A 16,352-nucleotide genomic window follows, 5' to 3' on the forward strand; every position below is an offset into this window, starting at 1 on the left:
TTCAGCAGTTCTGTTACTTACAATCATTGATTGTCCCTCATAAAAAAGGTATATACAATTTTGCACTAACACTCTTAATGCATATGAGAAGTTGGGACACTGTGAATGCATAAAGTTACGTGTATTAGCAAAGTATAGGCTTGTACATATGCACACACAAATATTTGATCTGTATGTTAAGCCATATGAAGAACCATATTTTCATAGTTGGTACATAATCAAGCAGCCAAAACAGAAAAAAAATCTGACAAAACAAATCCTTACTTTGTGTTGCCAGCTTGCAGCTCACAATATAAGACAATAAAAATAAAATAAATGCAGCTTAGGTATCAATTGAGACACTTTCAAGAGGCTTAAGTAAACGATACTACCATGTAGGGCACTATAAACAAAATATGCAGCTTGGCAAAATGTTGTTGGTCAGTAGATTATATAAACTGGGAAAATCAGGACAACGGTAAAAGATTCTCCCATCTCTTTCTGTACAGAGAACGGGTCAATTTGCAAATTGTATTTGATATAATAATAATTATTATTAAGCTTCAGAATCAATGATAGTACAGCACTAGCAATATTCAATTATAGAAATAAAATTCTGGTTTTGATGGGGTCATCTTTTATCCAGATCTGAAACTGAAATGAATTGATTTTCATTGTTTAAGCTTAAACTAACAGGGGTGAGGAAAAAATATACTTTGACTAAAATATTTCAGACATCTGTTTGTATAATCACCACCTATTGCTGGTGATGCATATAGTATTCATACAGTATACCACTGTTGTGGTATACTATGCTAATTCAAAGAGAAAATAGGCTGTTAAAATGAACTTTCCTCACTGGTGCTACTAAATGTTACTACTGGAATTATGTGAAATACGTAGAACATTTCAATACTGAATAATGACCTAATCACTGATAACACAAGTACTATAAGAAACTGGAAGCATCTCTGTTTTCACTTAATATCAATCTTCCTAAAGCACAAAAAAGTATGGCTGCAATGAAAAAGGAGTGCCAATACTCATTTCAGGTGACTGTTCAACTGTAACATCCATTAAGTAGAAGTTTTTCACTACTTCATTTTAACAAAAGCTTGTCAAAAATACAATGGAAAAAGAAAGAAAAACATTAAAAAGTGAAACAGCGGTATTAACAAACAAGACTCAGGTATGGGCATACACATTTCTTTCCAAATATACATACCAGTGACAAAATACTGAAAATAATATCAATTATTATTGTTATTTTCTATACCAGGCTGTGTGATAAATTGTGTTCAATGCTTCATCTGTTTCCTGACTTAACTAATTATATGTATATTTATATTCTGAAATATATGTACATATATAAGGACTGATAGCATTTCATCCTTTTTCATGCTTCTGTACAATTTTGGAGACACATTAAATACAAGTAACCTATTTATTTCTTCAATATTAAAGTAACAAAACGTATTTTCTCAAAAACAAACACAGGCATTTGGATTTTGATTTTAATTTCCATTGGTTAATACATAATTTATTGATCCATCCTGAATTGCTTTGCAAGAACATTTAGGCAAATTACTTCTTAAAAAAAAAAAAAAAAGGCAGAGCTCAATAACCCTGATTTATTAAGCAATGTAGAATAGAATATATATGTATTTTTTAATTTTGGCAACCATTTTTGCATTAGGGAAGGACTTGAATTTAGTAACTATTAGGCTTCTGGGAATTAGATGTATAAGGTAATTAGAAATCATAAGATGAATTCATATTACAGAGTTTCATTTTTTGAGACTGAAACATTTATACTGTAATTGAAGCTCTCCTGAAATTACATCTTGACTAGCTGTCAGATTAGTCATAATTCCTACTATATACCACTTTTACAACTCACGTCTTTTTTTTTTCCCCTATTGCTTTTTGTTGTTGTTTTAAATTTCATCATGAAGCCGATGTGAAATTGGCCTTCTCCATTTTCTCAAATATTTTCCTTCATATAAGTTTTGAGCAAATGAATGTAAGACAATAATTACTGGTATGATAGTGTTTTATGTTTTGTTGGGGTTTGTTTCTCCACCCCCTACCCCCATCTTAAGCCTCTAGAGTAGACATTTGAGAAAACAGATTTTAAGTAATCAAAAAGGAGCTTATTCAAAACAAATTTGTTTGGGTCGTGTTTGCGTTACAATATTTTATTTATTTTTATTTATTTTTATTTTTTTATTTTTTTTATTTTTTTTTAAGTCCAAGAATATACTTCCTTGTATTGTACAACTGTGTGAGACAGCTCTCAGGCTGCACAACATACTAAAGGGTGCAGAAAGATGGCCAAAGCATGATACCTTCATGCTTCATATTTTCAAGTGGCAGAATGAAGATACAGCTGTACCACAACAGTACAGAATACATACTCCATCTACAAAGTGTTCCCAAAGGTCTTCTGAGACCTCTTTCCTACAACTTTGTGAATTACCTAAGAGTAATGTATAAATGACAGAAGTTACATCCTTATATATATATATATATATACACATGTAATAAACACATACAAAAAATACTTACAAGCTAGATGATAAATATTATACTGAGACTATTAATTTAATTCTCAGCATCTAATAGTATATATAATACATAGATGGGTAGAAAGGAAAGGCATAAAATGAAGTACCATTTAGAAACAGGGTTAGAGACATGAAAGCATATGGGGAAGAAACATTTAAATGTGAAAATGAAACTGTATTTACAGCTTACCACTTTCTAGTTTCCCACTACAGGGCTTCCAAACAAAGGAAATTTTAGTGATAACATTACCCGTATTATATTATTAACACTAATCTAAGAGTTTTAGACTTGCATATTAATATTCATGTTTTTAAATAACAATTTAATTTGATGACAATGCTAAGTTGCTTAAGCCAATATTGTAATACACTTTAAGAAAAGATGGTATCTTTTTTGAATACTATTTAATAGTTGAATACCTACTGTAGCTAAAATAAGAGAGAGCTCTCCAAGTTCCAGTTATGTTGAACAACATAAGAGACTGACTTACTAGCCTTTCTGTAGCACCAGACATAAACCTTATGACCATTTGCTTTGCTAAACATATCAAATTTTATTTTTCATCTGCTATGAACTCTTTTAACCTACAGCTCTGGCAAATGATTCTCATCTTAGCAATGACTACATAAACACAGTCAATCATAAAGAACAAATAAAATACATTGATTGATATTTCATGCTCTTTGCATTCGGTTTTGCTTTTGTGTAAAAGAATACCTAGGGCACAGGGCAAGGCAAAAAGAAAGTTAGCATATGCAAATGGAAGCTTGTTTATAGGTATTTATAGAGATAATTTGTGTGTGTTTATAAACTCTTGGGGACTTGTCTTTGAAATAGGAAACAAGCTGTAATAAGTATGATGCAAAAGAAGGATTATCTTATGCTTTGCCTTGGTACAGTAAGGGGTAAGGAGCATAAAGCAAAACAGCGGGTGCCATTTGGATCATCAGAGCAACTCTGGATGGAGTGATTTACAATGAAGATTACAACAAAATGGACAAAGAAAATCAGGGCCTTCTTTCCTCAAAACTTGTCACAGTAACACAGAACTACTGCAAAATATGGTGGTGTTAGGTAGAAATACCAGAAAACTCAAGTAAGTAACCAGACATAGGTAACGAAATACATAAAAAGATATGGATCACAAAACCCTGAAGGAAAGAAAATATCACCTTTTGATTCTGGGCTACTTTGAGATTTGGAAAAATACCATCAAAATTTCAACATCTTAGAAGGCCCAAGATCATTTCAGAATTTTCTTAGGAATTAGAACACTTCTGAATATTTCTGCATTGCTGAATGCTACTTTTCATTCCCCCAATGCAATCCTTTATTCTCACTCCACTTTTGAAGCACATACAATTAAGAGTTAATCATCAGCTACAGAGTGTTAATTGAATTTACAAAGCACATTTTTATACACATATGGAGATTATATTCAGCACTGGTGAAATGAAACAATAGGAAAATATGATCTGGCACCAGAAGTAAGTCAAGGGCACGTGAGGAATAGAATAACAGTTTTATTTTTATGGAATGCTAACCTTTTACTGTGGAACCTAATTTAAAGTACTGTCTTTCTAGTATGGAATAGCAAAATTTATTCCTCTATTTTTTTGGTTGTCCTGATGACCTGTAAACACAATATTATTATTCATTGCAGAATGGTAACTGGTGCCATTCTTCACTAGCATTCAATCCTGAGAAAAAATTATGAGAAATTATTGACTAGATGGGATCTACAAAACAGCTTATATTCATCATCTTCCTCAAATGAAAAAATGAGGAGATACTTCTTCTTATTCTGCAGGTTAGTAAGGCTGCTCTAAGTTACAGATCTTTGCCTTAAGTGAGTGTTACAAAAAAAGAATTTTCTAGGAGGGAGATGCATTTTAAGAATCCTCCTAAGAAGGACTAGAGACATTTTCCAAGCCTCTAGTCTAAATAACTCATATCCCATATTTAAAATAAAAATCCTCTATTTAAGTCAGTAGTTTCTGATCTGTATTCTTAAAGTCAGATTCTGATTAAACGCTTAAAAGTCAAACCTCTTATTTAAATTGGATGAGTGTTCCAATATAAGGTTGTGATTGATGACAGCCAACATAGCTTCACTAAGGGCAGATCATGCCTGACAAGTCTGGTGGCCTTCTACAACAGAGCTACAGCACTGGCAGTTGGGGGTGGGGAGCAACTGACTTCATCCACCTAGACTTGTGCAAAGCATTTTATACTGTTCCCACATGATCTCCTTGTCTCTAAATTGGAGAGACATGGATTAGACAGATGGACCACTCGGTGGATAAGGAACTGGCTGGATGGTTACACTCAAAGGCCAACAGCTCAATGTCTAAGTGGAGATCGGTGATAAGTGGCATTTCTCAGGAATCATTATTAGGACTGGTGCTGTTTAACATCTTTGTCAGCAACATGGACAGTGGGATTGAGTGCACCCCAAGCAGGTTTGCCAATGACACCAAGCTGTGTGGTGCTGTCAACATGCTGGATGTATGCCATCCAGAGGGATGTGGACAGGCTAGAGAGATGGCCCTGTGCAAACATCATGAAGTTCAACATGGCCAAGTGCAAGGTTCTGCACCTGGGTCGGCACAATCCCAAGCACAAATACAGGCAGGGCAGGGAATGGATTGAGAGCAGCCCTGAGGAGAAGGGCTTGGGGGGTGCTGGTTGATGAAGAAGCTCAATATGAGCCAGCAATGTGTACTCGCAGCCCAGAAAGCCAACTGTATCCTGAGCTGCATCAGAAGAAGCATGGCCAGCAGGTTAAGGGAGGTGATATTTTCCCTATAATCTGCTCTTGTGAGACCTCACCTAAAGTAGTGCGTTTAGCTCTGGGGTCCCCAGCACAAGAAGGACATGGACTTAGAGTAAATCCAGAGGAAGACCATGAGAATGATCAATGGGCTGAAGCAGCTCTCTTATGAAGACAGGCTGAGAAAATTGGGATTGCTCAGCCTGAAAAAGAGAAGACTCCAGGGAAAGCAGCCTTCCAGTACCTAAAGGGGGCCTACAGGAACGCTGGGGAGGGTCTTTTTCTCAGGTAGTGTAGGAATAGGGCAAGGAGTAATAGATTTAAACTAAAAGAGGACAGATTTAAATTAGATAGAAGGAAGAAATTTTTCACCATGAGGGTAGTGAAGCACTGGAATAGCCTGCCCAGAGAAGCTGTGGATGCCCCATCCCTGGAAGTGTTCAAGGCCAGACTGGATGGGGCTTTGAGCAACCTGGTCTGTTGGGAGGTGTCCCTACCCATGGCAGGGACATTGGAACTGGGTGGTTGTTAAGGGTCCTTCCAACAGAACCATTCTATGATTCTAAAAGTTTTCTTGTTGATCAGCATTTCTGAAGTAAAAGTAGTTCATTTCACCACAAGAAAATAGTTTTGCACATTTTTAATACAAGCTCTGGGACTGTGATTAATGAATAGAACATAATTTGAAGACTCACAGGAAGTTACTCCTCTATGGAAAAAGCTGAAATAAAAAATATTTATTGGAAGTTCTGTATGTAAAAACTTTTATTCCAGACTTTCAAGGAAGAAATTTCAAAATCTTTGTTCATGCTGAGATAGCTAAGGATTTCACAGAACTGAAAAATGATTCTGGTTGGAAGAGATCTCAGAAGGCCAACTAGTGGAAATCCCTGCTTAAAGCAGAGTTCGCTGTAAGATCACACATCCATATATAAAGCAAACATTGTATATAATGCTCGCTTCTGAAATGGCCACCTGCAGATATCCATCTGCTCCCTGGGCATGTTGCTAAATACCTTCTACCAGAAACAACCAGAACAACCAGAAAGCTGGAAGGAAAATTCAGTCAGCATATGAAGAAGCTGCAATATTTTCTGAAGAAGGTTATGTGATAAGACCACATTATACACTTTTTTCCACTGTTCACAGTAGCTGCTATTCATTTAGATGCAAATTTTAAAGTTCTGTGTGCTATTTATAAAGCTAAAACATACCAGCCTCCTGATCACTTTATGGAAACTATATTCTATTCCCCCAGGTTATAATACAGCCTGAAAAACTTGGTGCAACAACTAACAGGAAAAGCAGGTTACATCCTCACAGCAGTTTCTTCGAGTGTACGTAAAAGTGCACAGTTGGTTGCTGTCGAATGATACCTAGAAACAGTAGATAGCTGGCAGTTATGAAGAGATTGACTATATTATGTAAAAGATGCAAGCAGTAATCAGTTAAATACTCATCAGACCTGCCTGGAGGACAGACCTACCTGGTACCTACTTATAAGTCTACAGGATCAAGAGATCAGGAAAAATGTTCTGGAGAAAGCTCAAAATGTACCAGACAGACTTGTGAATCTTCCAAAGCTGAAAGATAGACAGACCGGAATGTTCGGATATCGACTTCATTATTAAAAATAAAAGGTAGGCCAGATTCAACCTCATTATATATCTGAAGACAAAGTTCTGAAAATTGAGCGAATCAGCAAACAGCTTACCTACTGACTTTCTTAATTGAAACTGCAGCCAGATATGTCTTTTCTTAGCCTGCTTCCTGAGGGAAGTATCAGTAGAGAAGCCCACAACAAACAGAAATGAGAGCTGCATGCTCATAGACTTGGGTGGCATTGCAATGCCTCAACTAAAGGCACCTTCATTCATGGGGAGACAACTGCCTTCATTTTTTTGGTAGAGATAGCTAGAAAATCGACAGAAATCTATCCAGGATTCCTAATGAAGGCAAAAATGATTATTTCAGATCTACTCTCAACCTCTAATGCTAAAGATTACTTAAAAAACATTTGGAGTGACAAAGGTTTGGAGTACTATGCTAAGACAGCAAAAATTATATAAAAGGTTGGTAAAGGAAGAAATCGTAATTCATAAGGCTTGTTTTCCACAAGTCCATAATGGCTTGTATTATTAGAATTATCAAGGTAACATAAAGTCATGACCTGTCTGCTATGAAAAAATAACAACACCAGAAAAAAATAACAATAACCAGATCATGATTACCCATTACAAAATATTATCCTTTTAATTTCTTAGAGGTAGTTTATCTTTCATTAAGACACAGGGCATTCACTCTATCTAAGAGCTAAGCTAACAATTTCACATCGTGCTGAAAATAATGGAATTTAGTCTTATAGACTCAATACTTATACGTCAGGAAAATATCACAAATAGATGCCACTTCATTATAATAGAAATTAAACAATTCATTGTAGTTAAAACTGCTCAGCATATACACATGCATGTCTCCAAATATCTGCAGCCACAGCATTATGCACGTCTGGGTACAGGTAATATGTTTAAACTATAAAATGTGGAGTGAAATCAGAGTTTTATAAGGAATGCACTGCACTTAGCCTGTGTCTTAACTTCACTGACTTCACTAGTATCAGCTCTAATCACTGATCCATCACTCAAGCATTTAATTTACCATTCCAAGTGTGAAATTAAATTTAAAATAATAATAATAATAATAATAATAAATAACCACCAGTAAAAATGAGAAGAGCAAACAAAAGCAAAAAAAAAACAAACAAAACAAAACACCAAGAAAACCCACACCACACCAACAACTTTGCAAATAAGTTTTCTGTAGTATTTCCTCCTCAGTTCCCATGTGGAAAAGCTATATCAACTGAGAAACAAGACAGGCAGTATTAGGGCATATAACTAAGCATCTTTGTAATCTGGTTTCTCAGGATCTTAGTGACTTGAAACTAGTTTCATTTCATTGCAAAGGGGAAAAACACTTTCCATTGTAACACAGACCATTTATTTCCTGTTAGATTAAGAAGTGTTGGCATAAAATCTAAAATTTTATGAGCAGGAAAGACATTTAAAACACAGATCTTGTCTTCAGCTTTTTTTTTCTCTCTGTCCTCACTCAGGAACGATCATTTTCACGTCTAATAACTGAGAAACTAGTCCTATAAAATCAAGGGTTTACTTTTTTGTATTTTCTTGTAAATTACTTAGAGGCTTTTTGTTTTATTTTCATGCAAAACTATAGCATATACAGAAAAAATAATAGTACTTGATAAAAATCATATGCAATGGCTTAAGCACAGTTTCATCCTTCTAGAGCAGAGTGTTCATTTCAAACTCGTCCTGTTTAATCACATCTTCACATAAACATTCTGTGTATGGCACTACATACAAAGTAAAAGTAATTGCATACAGTTATCAAATTACTTTATAGGACACTGAATATTGCTACTGTTGAAGAACCAAACAAATTTATCTTATATATGATAATGTCCTTTACAGGACAGATGAAAAATATAGGATCCTATATAGGATCAATAGACGAGACAAAATTTTACTAATGTTCACTCATTTCTTTCTTAATCTTTTTCTTACTTAATAAACTGGAAAATCATTTATTTAAAATTCTATACAATATATTTCACATTCTCCTTACAGGAAACTATTTTTTTTAATTAAAATTGTTCTGGAAATTGTAATGAAGTAGAGAAAACACTAGACCAATGATACCTTGAAAATATATTTCGCATGTCCTATAGATATTAAAAGAAGTCAATGTAAATCAGGCAAAAAGATGCCAAAAATAACAGCAAATGACTAATAGCAAACACTGCAAATAAATTATATTTATATTTTCAAAGTTCTTACACGTAAGATTTTAAAGTATCTATCAGAGGGTCTAAAATACAATTGACATTTTTTGTTTTATTTTAGATACATAAAAGTAGAAAACATTCAGTTAATTCCATGAGTAACTCTAGAGTTTGAGTAACTCTAAAGATTTACAAAGAAGTTCATATTTTTAAGTTAGAACTTCAGCGATCCTTTTCGGCTAAAACCTAGGTGTGGATTACTACCTTACACAGCGAAGAAAAAGAGTTTATGAAAGAAACACATTAGCACATGGCACCGTAATTTGTAAGACACTAAAAGAACTGCTGAGAAACATGGAACAAAAATAAGGAAAAATAAGGACCAGTAAATTACTAAAGGGTAAAACAACATTTTCTGAAATAATGTGTTATGTTGACCCCTTGCAGCTTTAAAGTTTTATAAAATTTGTATAAAGGAAGCTATTTTTAAGGAGCTGATGTGACTCTATTCCCAACCAAAAACTCACTTGTTTGATGCGGTCTGGATTAACAGTGGTCTGAGGCTGTAGGATGCTGACAGGCTCTGTCTTGGCCACATTTTGAGGCATTTCTCGAATCTTCTCTGCAATGAAGCCATGAACTGCGTTTAGTGCTTCGACTGTTCCCTGGATCAGACACACCCGCTCTGTAGTACCTGCAAAAAATAAAAATAAAAAATGACCTGAATAGAATGGATTCATCTGATCTTATGAACTACATACGTTATTTCATAAAGATGACACTCAAAAGCAGAGTGAAAAAACAACTAGTGAAAAGAGTGAAAAAAAATCTATAAACACAATAACAAAGGAGGAGATTTCCAAAAGGTAACACAACGATGATCTGAAAACATAACTCCTATTTATGTAGATCCCATAAACACGTAACATTCCAATTCAGCCTGGATAAAAGAGCATTCATAACAACTTAGAAAAATAAAAGAAGAAAATACTAGGTTCAGTTGGAAATATAAGAAAATTTAAGAAGTCTTTACAGAATACGTCTTTTAAATGACTTTTGCCTAGAACTTCTAGTGAACACAAGGATGAACGTAATAGCCTATATTATAGATGAACTTGAAATACACTTTTGTAATGATCACCTGAACTGCAAACACATTGATTTAGGGTAGACATTATTAGATCATTTCTTGAAACAGCCACAGATCATTATAGCACGACCTTTCAAGGCCAACTGAATTCATATATTGGAGTAACCACTTTGTCTTTTATAACTTTCCCATCATAAAACAACCTTGCAGTAACTATTTACTAAATACCTGGAGCTGTATTTTATCTGATTTAGCAGATGGAAATCATGGAAGCCTCTACTAAATAGCTAGTTCATTCTCCACAACTTACATTTCAAGAACTTCTGTTAATATAGCTAATGCTGAACACCACTCATGTAGGATATCTAGAATCTACGAGATTACCTTCTAAGCATCCATCTTATAAGGTTATGGAAAGATATTATGCACTTGGCAAATATATCTAATATGTGAAATAAGTATTTATTCTATGTGTAAGAATGCATGTGTTCCCAACTTTGCTCTGTGCTAGTGCAGCTTCACCTCAAGTACTGTGTGCAGTTTTGTGTGCACAGTCTAAGACATAAAACTGTTAGAGTGTCCAAAGGAGGGCTATGAAGACAGTGAAGAGTCTGGAGGGCAAGATGTACAAGGAGCAGCTGAAGTTGCATGGTTTGTTCAGACTGGAGAAGAGAAGACTGAGGGGAAACCTCGTGAAGGAAGTGGAGGGGCAGGAACCGATCTCTTCCCTCTAGTGACAAGCAATAGGACACAAGGAAATGGCTTGAAGCTGTGACAAGGGCTTCAGGCAGGAGGATATCAGGATATTAGGCAGGATATCAGGAAAAGATTCTTCACCAAGAGGGTGGTGGGGCACTAAAACAGGCTCCCCAGGGAAGTGGTCATGGCACAGAGCCTGCTGGAGTTCAAGAAGTGTTTGGACAATGCTCTCAGGCATAGGATGTTATTTTTTGGGTAGTCCTTTGGAGACCAAGGAGTTTGACTTGATCATCCTTGTGGGTCCCTTCCAACTCTGGATATCCTATGAATACTAGGACTTTGGTGGCAATAAAGGGGAACACTGCACATTTCCCCCTTGCCCTTCCATACTCATTTATAAAAATAGCACTCGCGAAAAAAAGTCCTTAAAAATATCCCTCATTCCCAAACACTGTGAAGTGTAATCAGTGATTTCAGTGTTACGTGGTTTTCTGTTCTGGCAATTACATTCTGCTCTATAACTCCAATCTCCTCTCTATCTGCGCAATTCTCCTCTCTAGTCTGAGGCACTTTCTTTTTCTTGTATCGGCCATTGCTCCTTTTTTCCTTGTGTCAGTATTACTTACTTTCACCTTTAATTTCATTGACTCTTACAATCACTCACTTAACCCTGTAGCCTAGAGGAAGACAGTCTGAGATATTATGTTTATCACATCTTTTGCATAGTACCTCACAGAATTTTCAACCCCATGTATCTTATCAAGTGTTTAATAGTCATTGTAGCTTAGGTTATAATTCTCCAGAAAAGCTTAAACAAAACCTACATTGCTACACAATCCTTTTCCAAACTGAAATTGGTCTGTTTGTGTTGCAAAAACAACCAGTCCTTATTTCTTTGGTATTATTGTTACAAAGATCTACAGAATGTCCAAGGAAAACTCCAATTTTACCCCTGCAGAAATACTCAGAAAGCCTTTGTTTATTTTTTCTGATTAAGATGGTTTTAGATTATTTTGTATGGCTTCACTGAATAGCAAAAAGGTTTCAAATCTTTTTTTTTATTATTATTTTTTTAAACACTGATAAGGATATATGTATAGCACTGCACTGAAACGATCCACATTCTGTATTCTATATATCAAACCACTTGAATAGGTTTGACAGAATGAGTTTTGACTTGAAAAACATGGTCTAACAGGTGCTTATGGAAAAATGAAACTTAGGAGGAGGCACTGTAGTTTTGACTTTTGCCCTGCAGACATACCAAAACAAGACAATCTGGATATCCAGGTAAAATTGCTTTGAAATTAAATGTGCTGCATGCATTTCCAACATATTCAAATTAATGTTTTTCATCATCATGTTTGTACCTTGAAATAAAAGTAGAATATTAACAGAAAAAAACTATAATGTGAACTCTCATGACATTAGTGTATTCCTGTAAATTTAATAATAATAGTATGCAAAGATATGCCAAATGTAAATCCCTAATCAATGCTGTGCACAGTTTGCTTCAAGGTAAGAGGGAGAAAACCAAAATGATAAATTTGAGTCACGGACTTACCATAAAGAATACTAGTCTTATTTCTGTCATATTCCTAGTAAAAGTTATTGACACAATCTCACATTAATCTTTTCACATGAAAAATTCATTCACCCTATCTAAACAAATGAAAATTACAACATAATGATGTGGCAAATATTAATAGGTTTGCAAGGATTTCTGAAGTTCACTGCAAGTCATTGGGCTTCATTATAATTATCTGCAGAGTCACAGACAGTAACATGGACAGGAGAAATGTATCAGGGAAATAACCTCCTCCTTAAAATTCCCTTCCTATGAATCTTATGTCTTTAATATCTATTGTTATCAATACATTCAAAGATATGCTCTTTACAAAACAGCAACAAAGTCTGTAAAGGAGAATAGTACAGCAGCCTTAGTCACCTGCAAGAACAAATTGTTTTCATTAGTAAATGCTTCTTATCTGTTAACATGGGTAGTCTCTAGAGATAAAATATTGCATTTCCTAAAGGTGAAGCAGCACATAAAGAGCTCTGCCTGCTCAGTAACTGTGTTCATACACATTCAACACCTTGCACAGATGTTTTTTAAACAAACAATATCAGGCAACATTGAAATCCAACTTCCTGAAAGTAGCTCAAGAGCCAAGCTGACATAACGATAAACAAACAGTATTTTCTCTATTAAAAAGTTATTTAAAAATAATTAGGATTAAACCATGTCAATCAGTATTTCAAAAGCTGCAAGGTTAATAATCCTTGAGATTAAATCTAAAGTTAAATTGATTATATTCTGAACAGCATGCTATACTTGGGTCACAATCAAATGTATATTTGTCAATAGCAAGATTTTAAAAACATTTATGCGACCAGTTACAATGGCTTTTCAGAAATCAGCTTCAAAATACAACCTTTTTTTCCCCTCCCACGACACCCCTTTAAAAAGGGAGTTTGAATGGCCTAAGTGGAAGTCACCACATTAAATGCAACTTGGTTCCTAGATGTAGCTTTCTTGATGCTTTTGCTTTTTTTTTTCCCCCCCTCCCTACTTGGCTCCCTCCTCCGTTTGCAAACTCCTGTGGTTTCTGTGTAAAGCAATCCAGTTCTAAGAAAATGCTCTGGGGAGTCTTTATGCTGCAGTATTAATTGTCTCCTAAATAATGAGATGTGATGTGGATTGATCAATGTAGCTAATGCAAGTGTTCTCTAGGTCAGCAGACGACACACTGAAACAAAACACAGATCAGGTTACATCCAAGCTGCTGGAGTCTGATATGGAAAGCACTTAACAGGGATGACTGCTGTCAAAACATATGAAAGGAAAACAGACAGTACTAAACAAGAATTTCATTGGACTTGGCCCTGTGACTAAACAGCATGCTACTGTCGGTGCTCTTTTAGAGCATGCTGTATAGTACACATACAGCACATACATACACATACAGTACACTACAGTCTGTAGTATAAGTCATACTACAGACCAAACACAGTTTTAGCATGTATAAACCAGGATGCAGTAAGTGGAAATCACTGCTCCATGAAGAAATAGAATCGTGCAAAAGCCCAGTCCACATTAGGTAAGATCCAATTAGTTAAAATGTCTCACCATAGCAGCCCATTTTCTTTGAGGGTTAAACCACATGATTTCGACTGAAACAAACAACAAAAAAAGTTAAAAAGAAAAGGAGTCTGGAGAAATTGTGTACACGTACAGTTGTCAATTGCTTTAATCTTTTGAAGTGATGTTGTCATATTCCCTCACACAACTCTAATGGCTTTTCACTCACCTAACAGTGTACAATAATTTACAAGAGTCAAGCAAAAGGAAAACTGCCAGCTATATGACCAACCTGTACAAAAAAATAAGTCTATGAATCACTAAAGTTGGTAAGATTTCTGTCATTTAGAAAAGCTTTTAGGCTCCATTACTGTCTAAAGTAAATTGTCAGATTATTTATTTTCAGTCATTTAACATTCCTAAGCATTTTTGCGGATTTCTGTGAAAAAAGGTGAGCCAACTATATGCATAATTCTTGTCATATAATTTTCAAAATATGTATTAAAAATACAAATCTAATTTTTTAAAAAGCTGCTTTAGAGAAAGCTAACCTACTAAATAGTCAGTCTTTACTTTTTTTTTTTTTGGTGCAAATGTTGTCAAAATAAAATTATTTTTTAATTATTTAGACATCAGATCAGAGTTGGTGTCATGTATGGTGCATTTTCTTTTACATATGAAGAAACAAAATATATACAAGAAAATATCTTTGCCACAGAAAATTAATAAATGCGGATTAGGTGGTCATCATCCTTGTATTTTATATATATATGTTATATATATATATATATATATATATATATAAATATATATATATATTTTTTATGTCTATTCATTAGTACTAAACTCCAGTTTGTATGTGACTGTAAAATAGGAAAAAACAGTATCTACATATATGCTATTAATGAAGTTGTTACCATAATTTTGTGTTTGTTTTTAAGGAACACAAGTAATTACTCAATATTTGCTCTACTTTTATGAGAGCAGAATTCCTCTTACATCACAATTAAACTTAATTTTGCAAAGGTATGTTTTAACATGTTATTATAAAATAAAAGGGGTAGAGTCTAAGTGTACAAGAAAGCCTACCTGTTAATACTGCTCACCAAAAAATAGATTCATGAAACTAATGCAAAAAAAAAAAAAAAAAAAAGAATCTGAATCAGGCTTGTGCTTGCTTGCTTTTAGGAGACAATTTATAGGCCCTAGCTGTTGAACATGAAAATAGACTTAAAATACATTTCAATGCAGGGAGAGAAATATGTAAGCATTAGCAGCCATCAACCTATTTAAATGTAAGTAAACCTATTTAAATGTAAGCAAACAGAATCCTGATTTGATATCTAGTAAGTTGGGCAGGCCTAAAAGTTAAAACTTCTTTCACTAACTCTATTTTCATTGTTTATTTTTCCTTCCATCCCTAAAAGTTTAATTCTGACAAACATCCTTTGACAAGTACATCCCACCAATTTATAAAGCACATTTTAAATCCAGTTCTGAAATTTCAAACCCACACACAAGCTTTTAATAGGAGAAGGTTATTACTTATTAGACAACTGATACAGCTTTTAAAACAACCATTAAAATAAACACAAGATATGCAGTAGGATGAAGGACACAGCAACATAATGCTCTCAATGCTTTTATTTCCATTCTTCACAGGAATACATCTATCTATATATGGTACCATTAAGCTTTAAGTGTTTCTTTCAAGGCTCTGATTCAGTAAGTAAATGTTCCACCATATTCACAGAAACACTCACTAAAAGTTAAATGTGCTTCTGTATTTTACAAACCTTAGTTGAAATATTTTGGGAAACACACTATACCTTTCAGAAAGGAATGTTTGGCATTTCTATGACTATAAGATTTTTATTGGGCTTTGATATCAGTCTTAAAAAGCATTTGAAAACCTAAACAGGCACAACACATTATCAGTGCAGGGTAACTCCAATGACTCTCCTAATTAAATCTCCTTATATTTTTCCAGCGTACCATGCCAATTTCTTTGTCACTGAAAGGGAAAACCTGACAGAGGGGACAGAGCTAAGCCTTTAAGTAACTGAAAGGCTAAGCTACAATCTCTGATCAGCTGATTTGCATTAAGCTTTTTATTTGATAAATCACAGTACAGCAGTCTGCTAACCCTAGCATCTTATATGTGTATTTTTCTGACTGATGATCAAAGGGCCTCTACAGTGGGGTTCTAACATAGCCAGCAAGTGTTTCAGCCTGAAAATGATCTTTCTAAAGCTCCTGGTAAAATACAATTGTGCTCTGACACCATACCCTAGCAATGCAAAATAACCAGTCTTTACTAAATTGCCAGTAATGATCTTAACATGAAAATCAGATA

At 34.6% G+C, this 16,352-nt stretch overlaps 1 protein-coding gene across 5 annotated transcripts in view; it reads right to left on the reverse strand.

The window, feature by feature from the left end:
• The window catches only part of NOVA1 (NOVA alternative splicing regulator 1), a 144,073-nt gene that overhangs the window by 23,750 nt on the left and 103,971 nt on the right, over positions 1–16,352 (reverse strand). For all 5 annotated transcript variants that reach the window (XM_068684379.1, XM_068684377.1, XM_068684381.1 and 2 more), the window contains one exon: positions 9,653–9,819. In XM_068684379.1, the coding sequence (XP_068540480.1) occupies positions 9,653–9,819 (167 nt within the window). The remainder of the gene's footprint in view (positions 1–9,652; positions 9,820–16,352) is intronic.

This window comes from Anas acuta, chromosome 5 (assembly GCF_963932015.1).
Source record: "Anas acuta chromosome 5, bAnaAcu1.1, whole genome shotgun sequence".
Classification (NCBI taxonomy): Eukaryota; Metazoa; Chordata; class Aves; order Anseriformes; family Anatidae; genus Anas; species Anas acuta.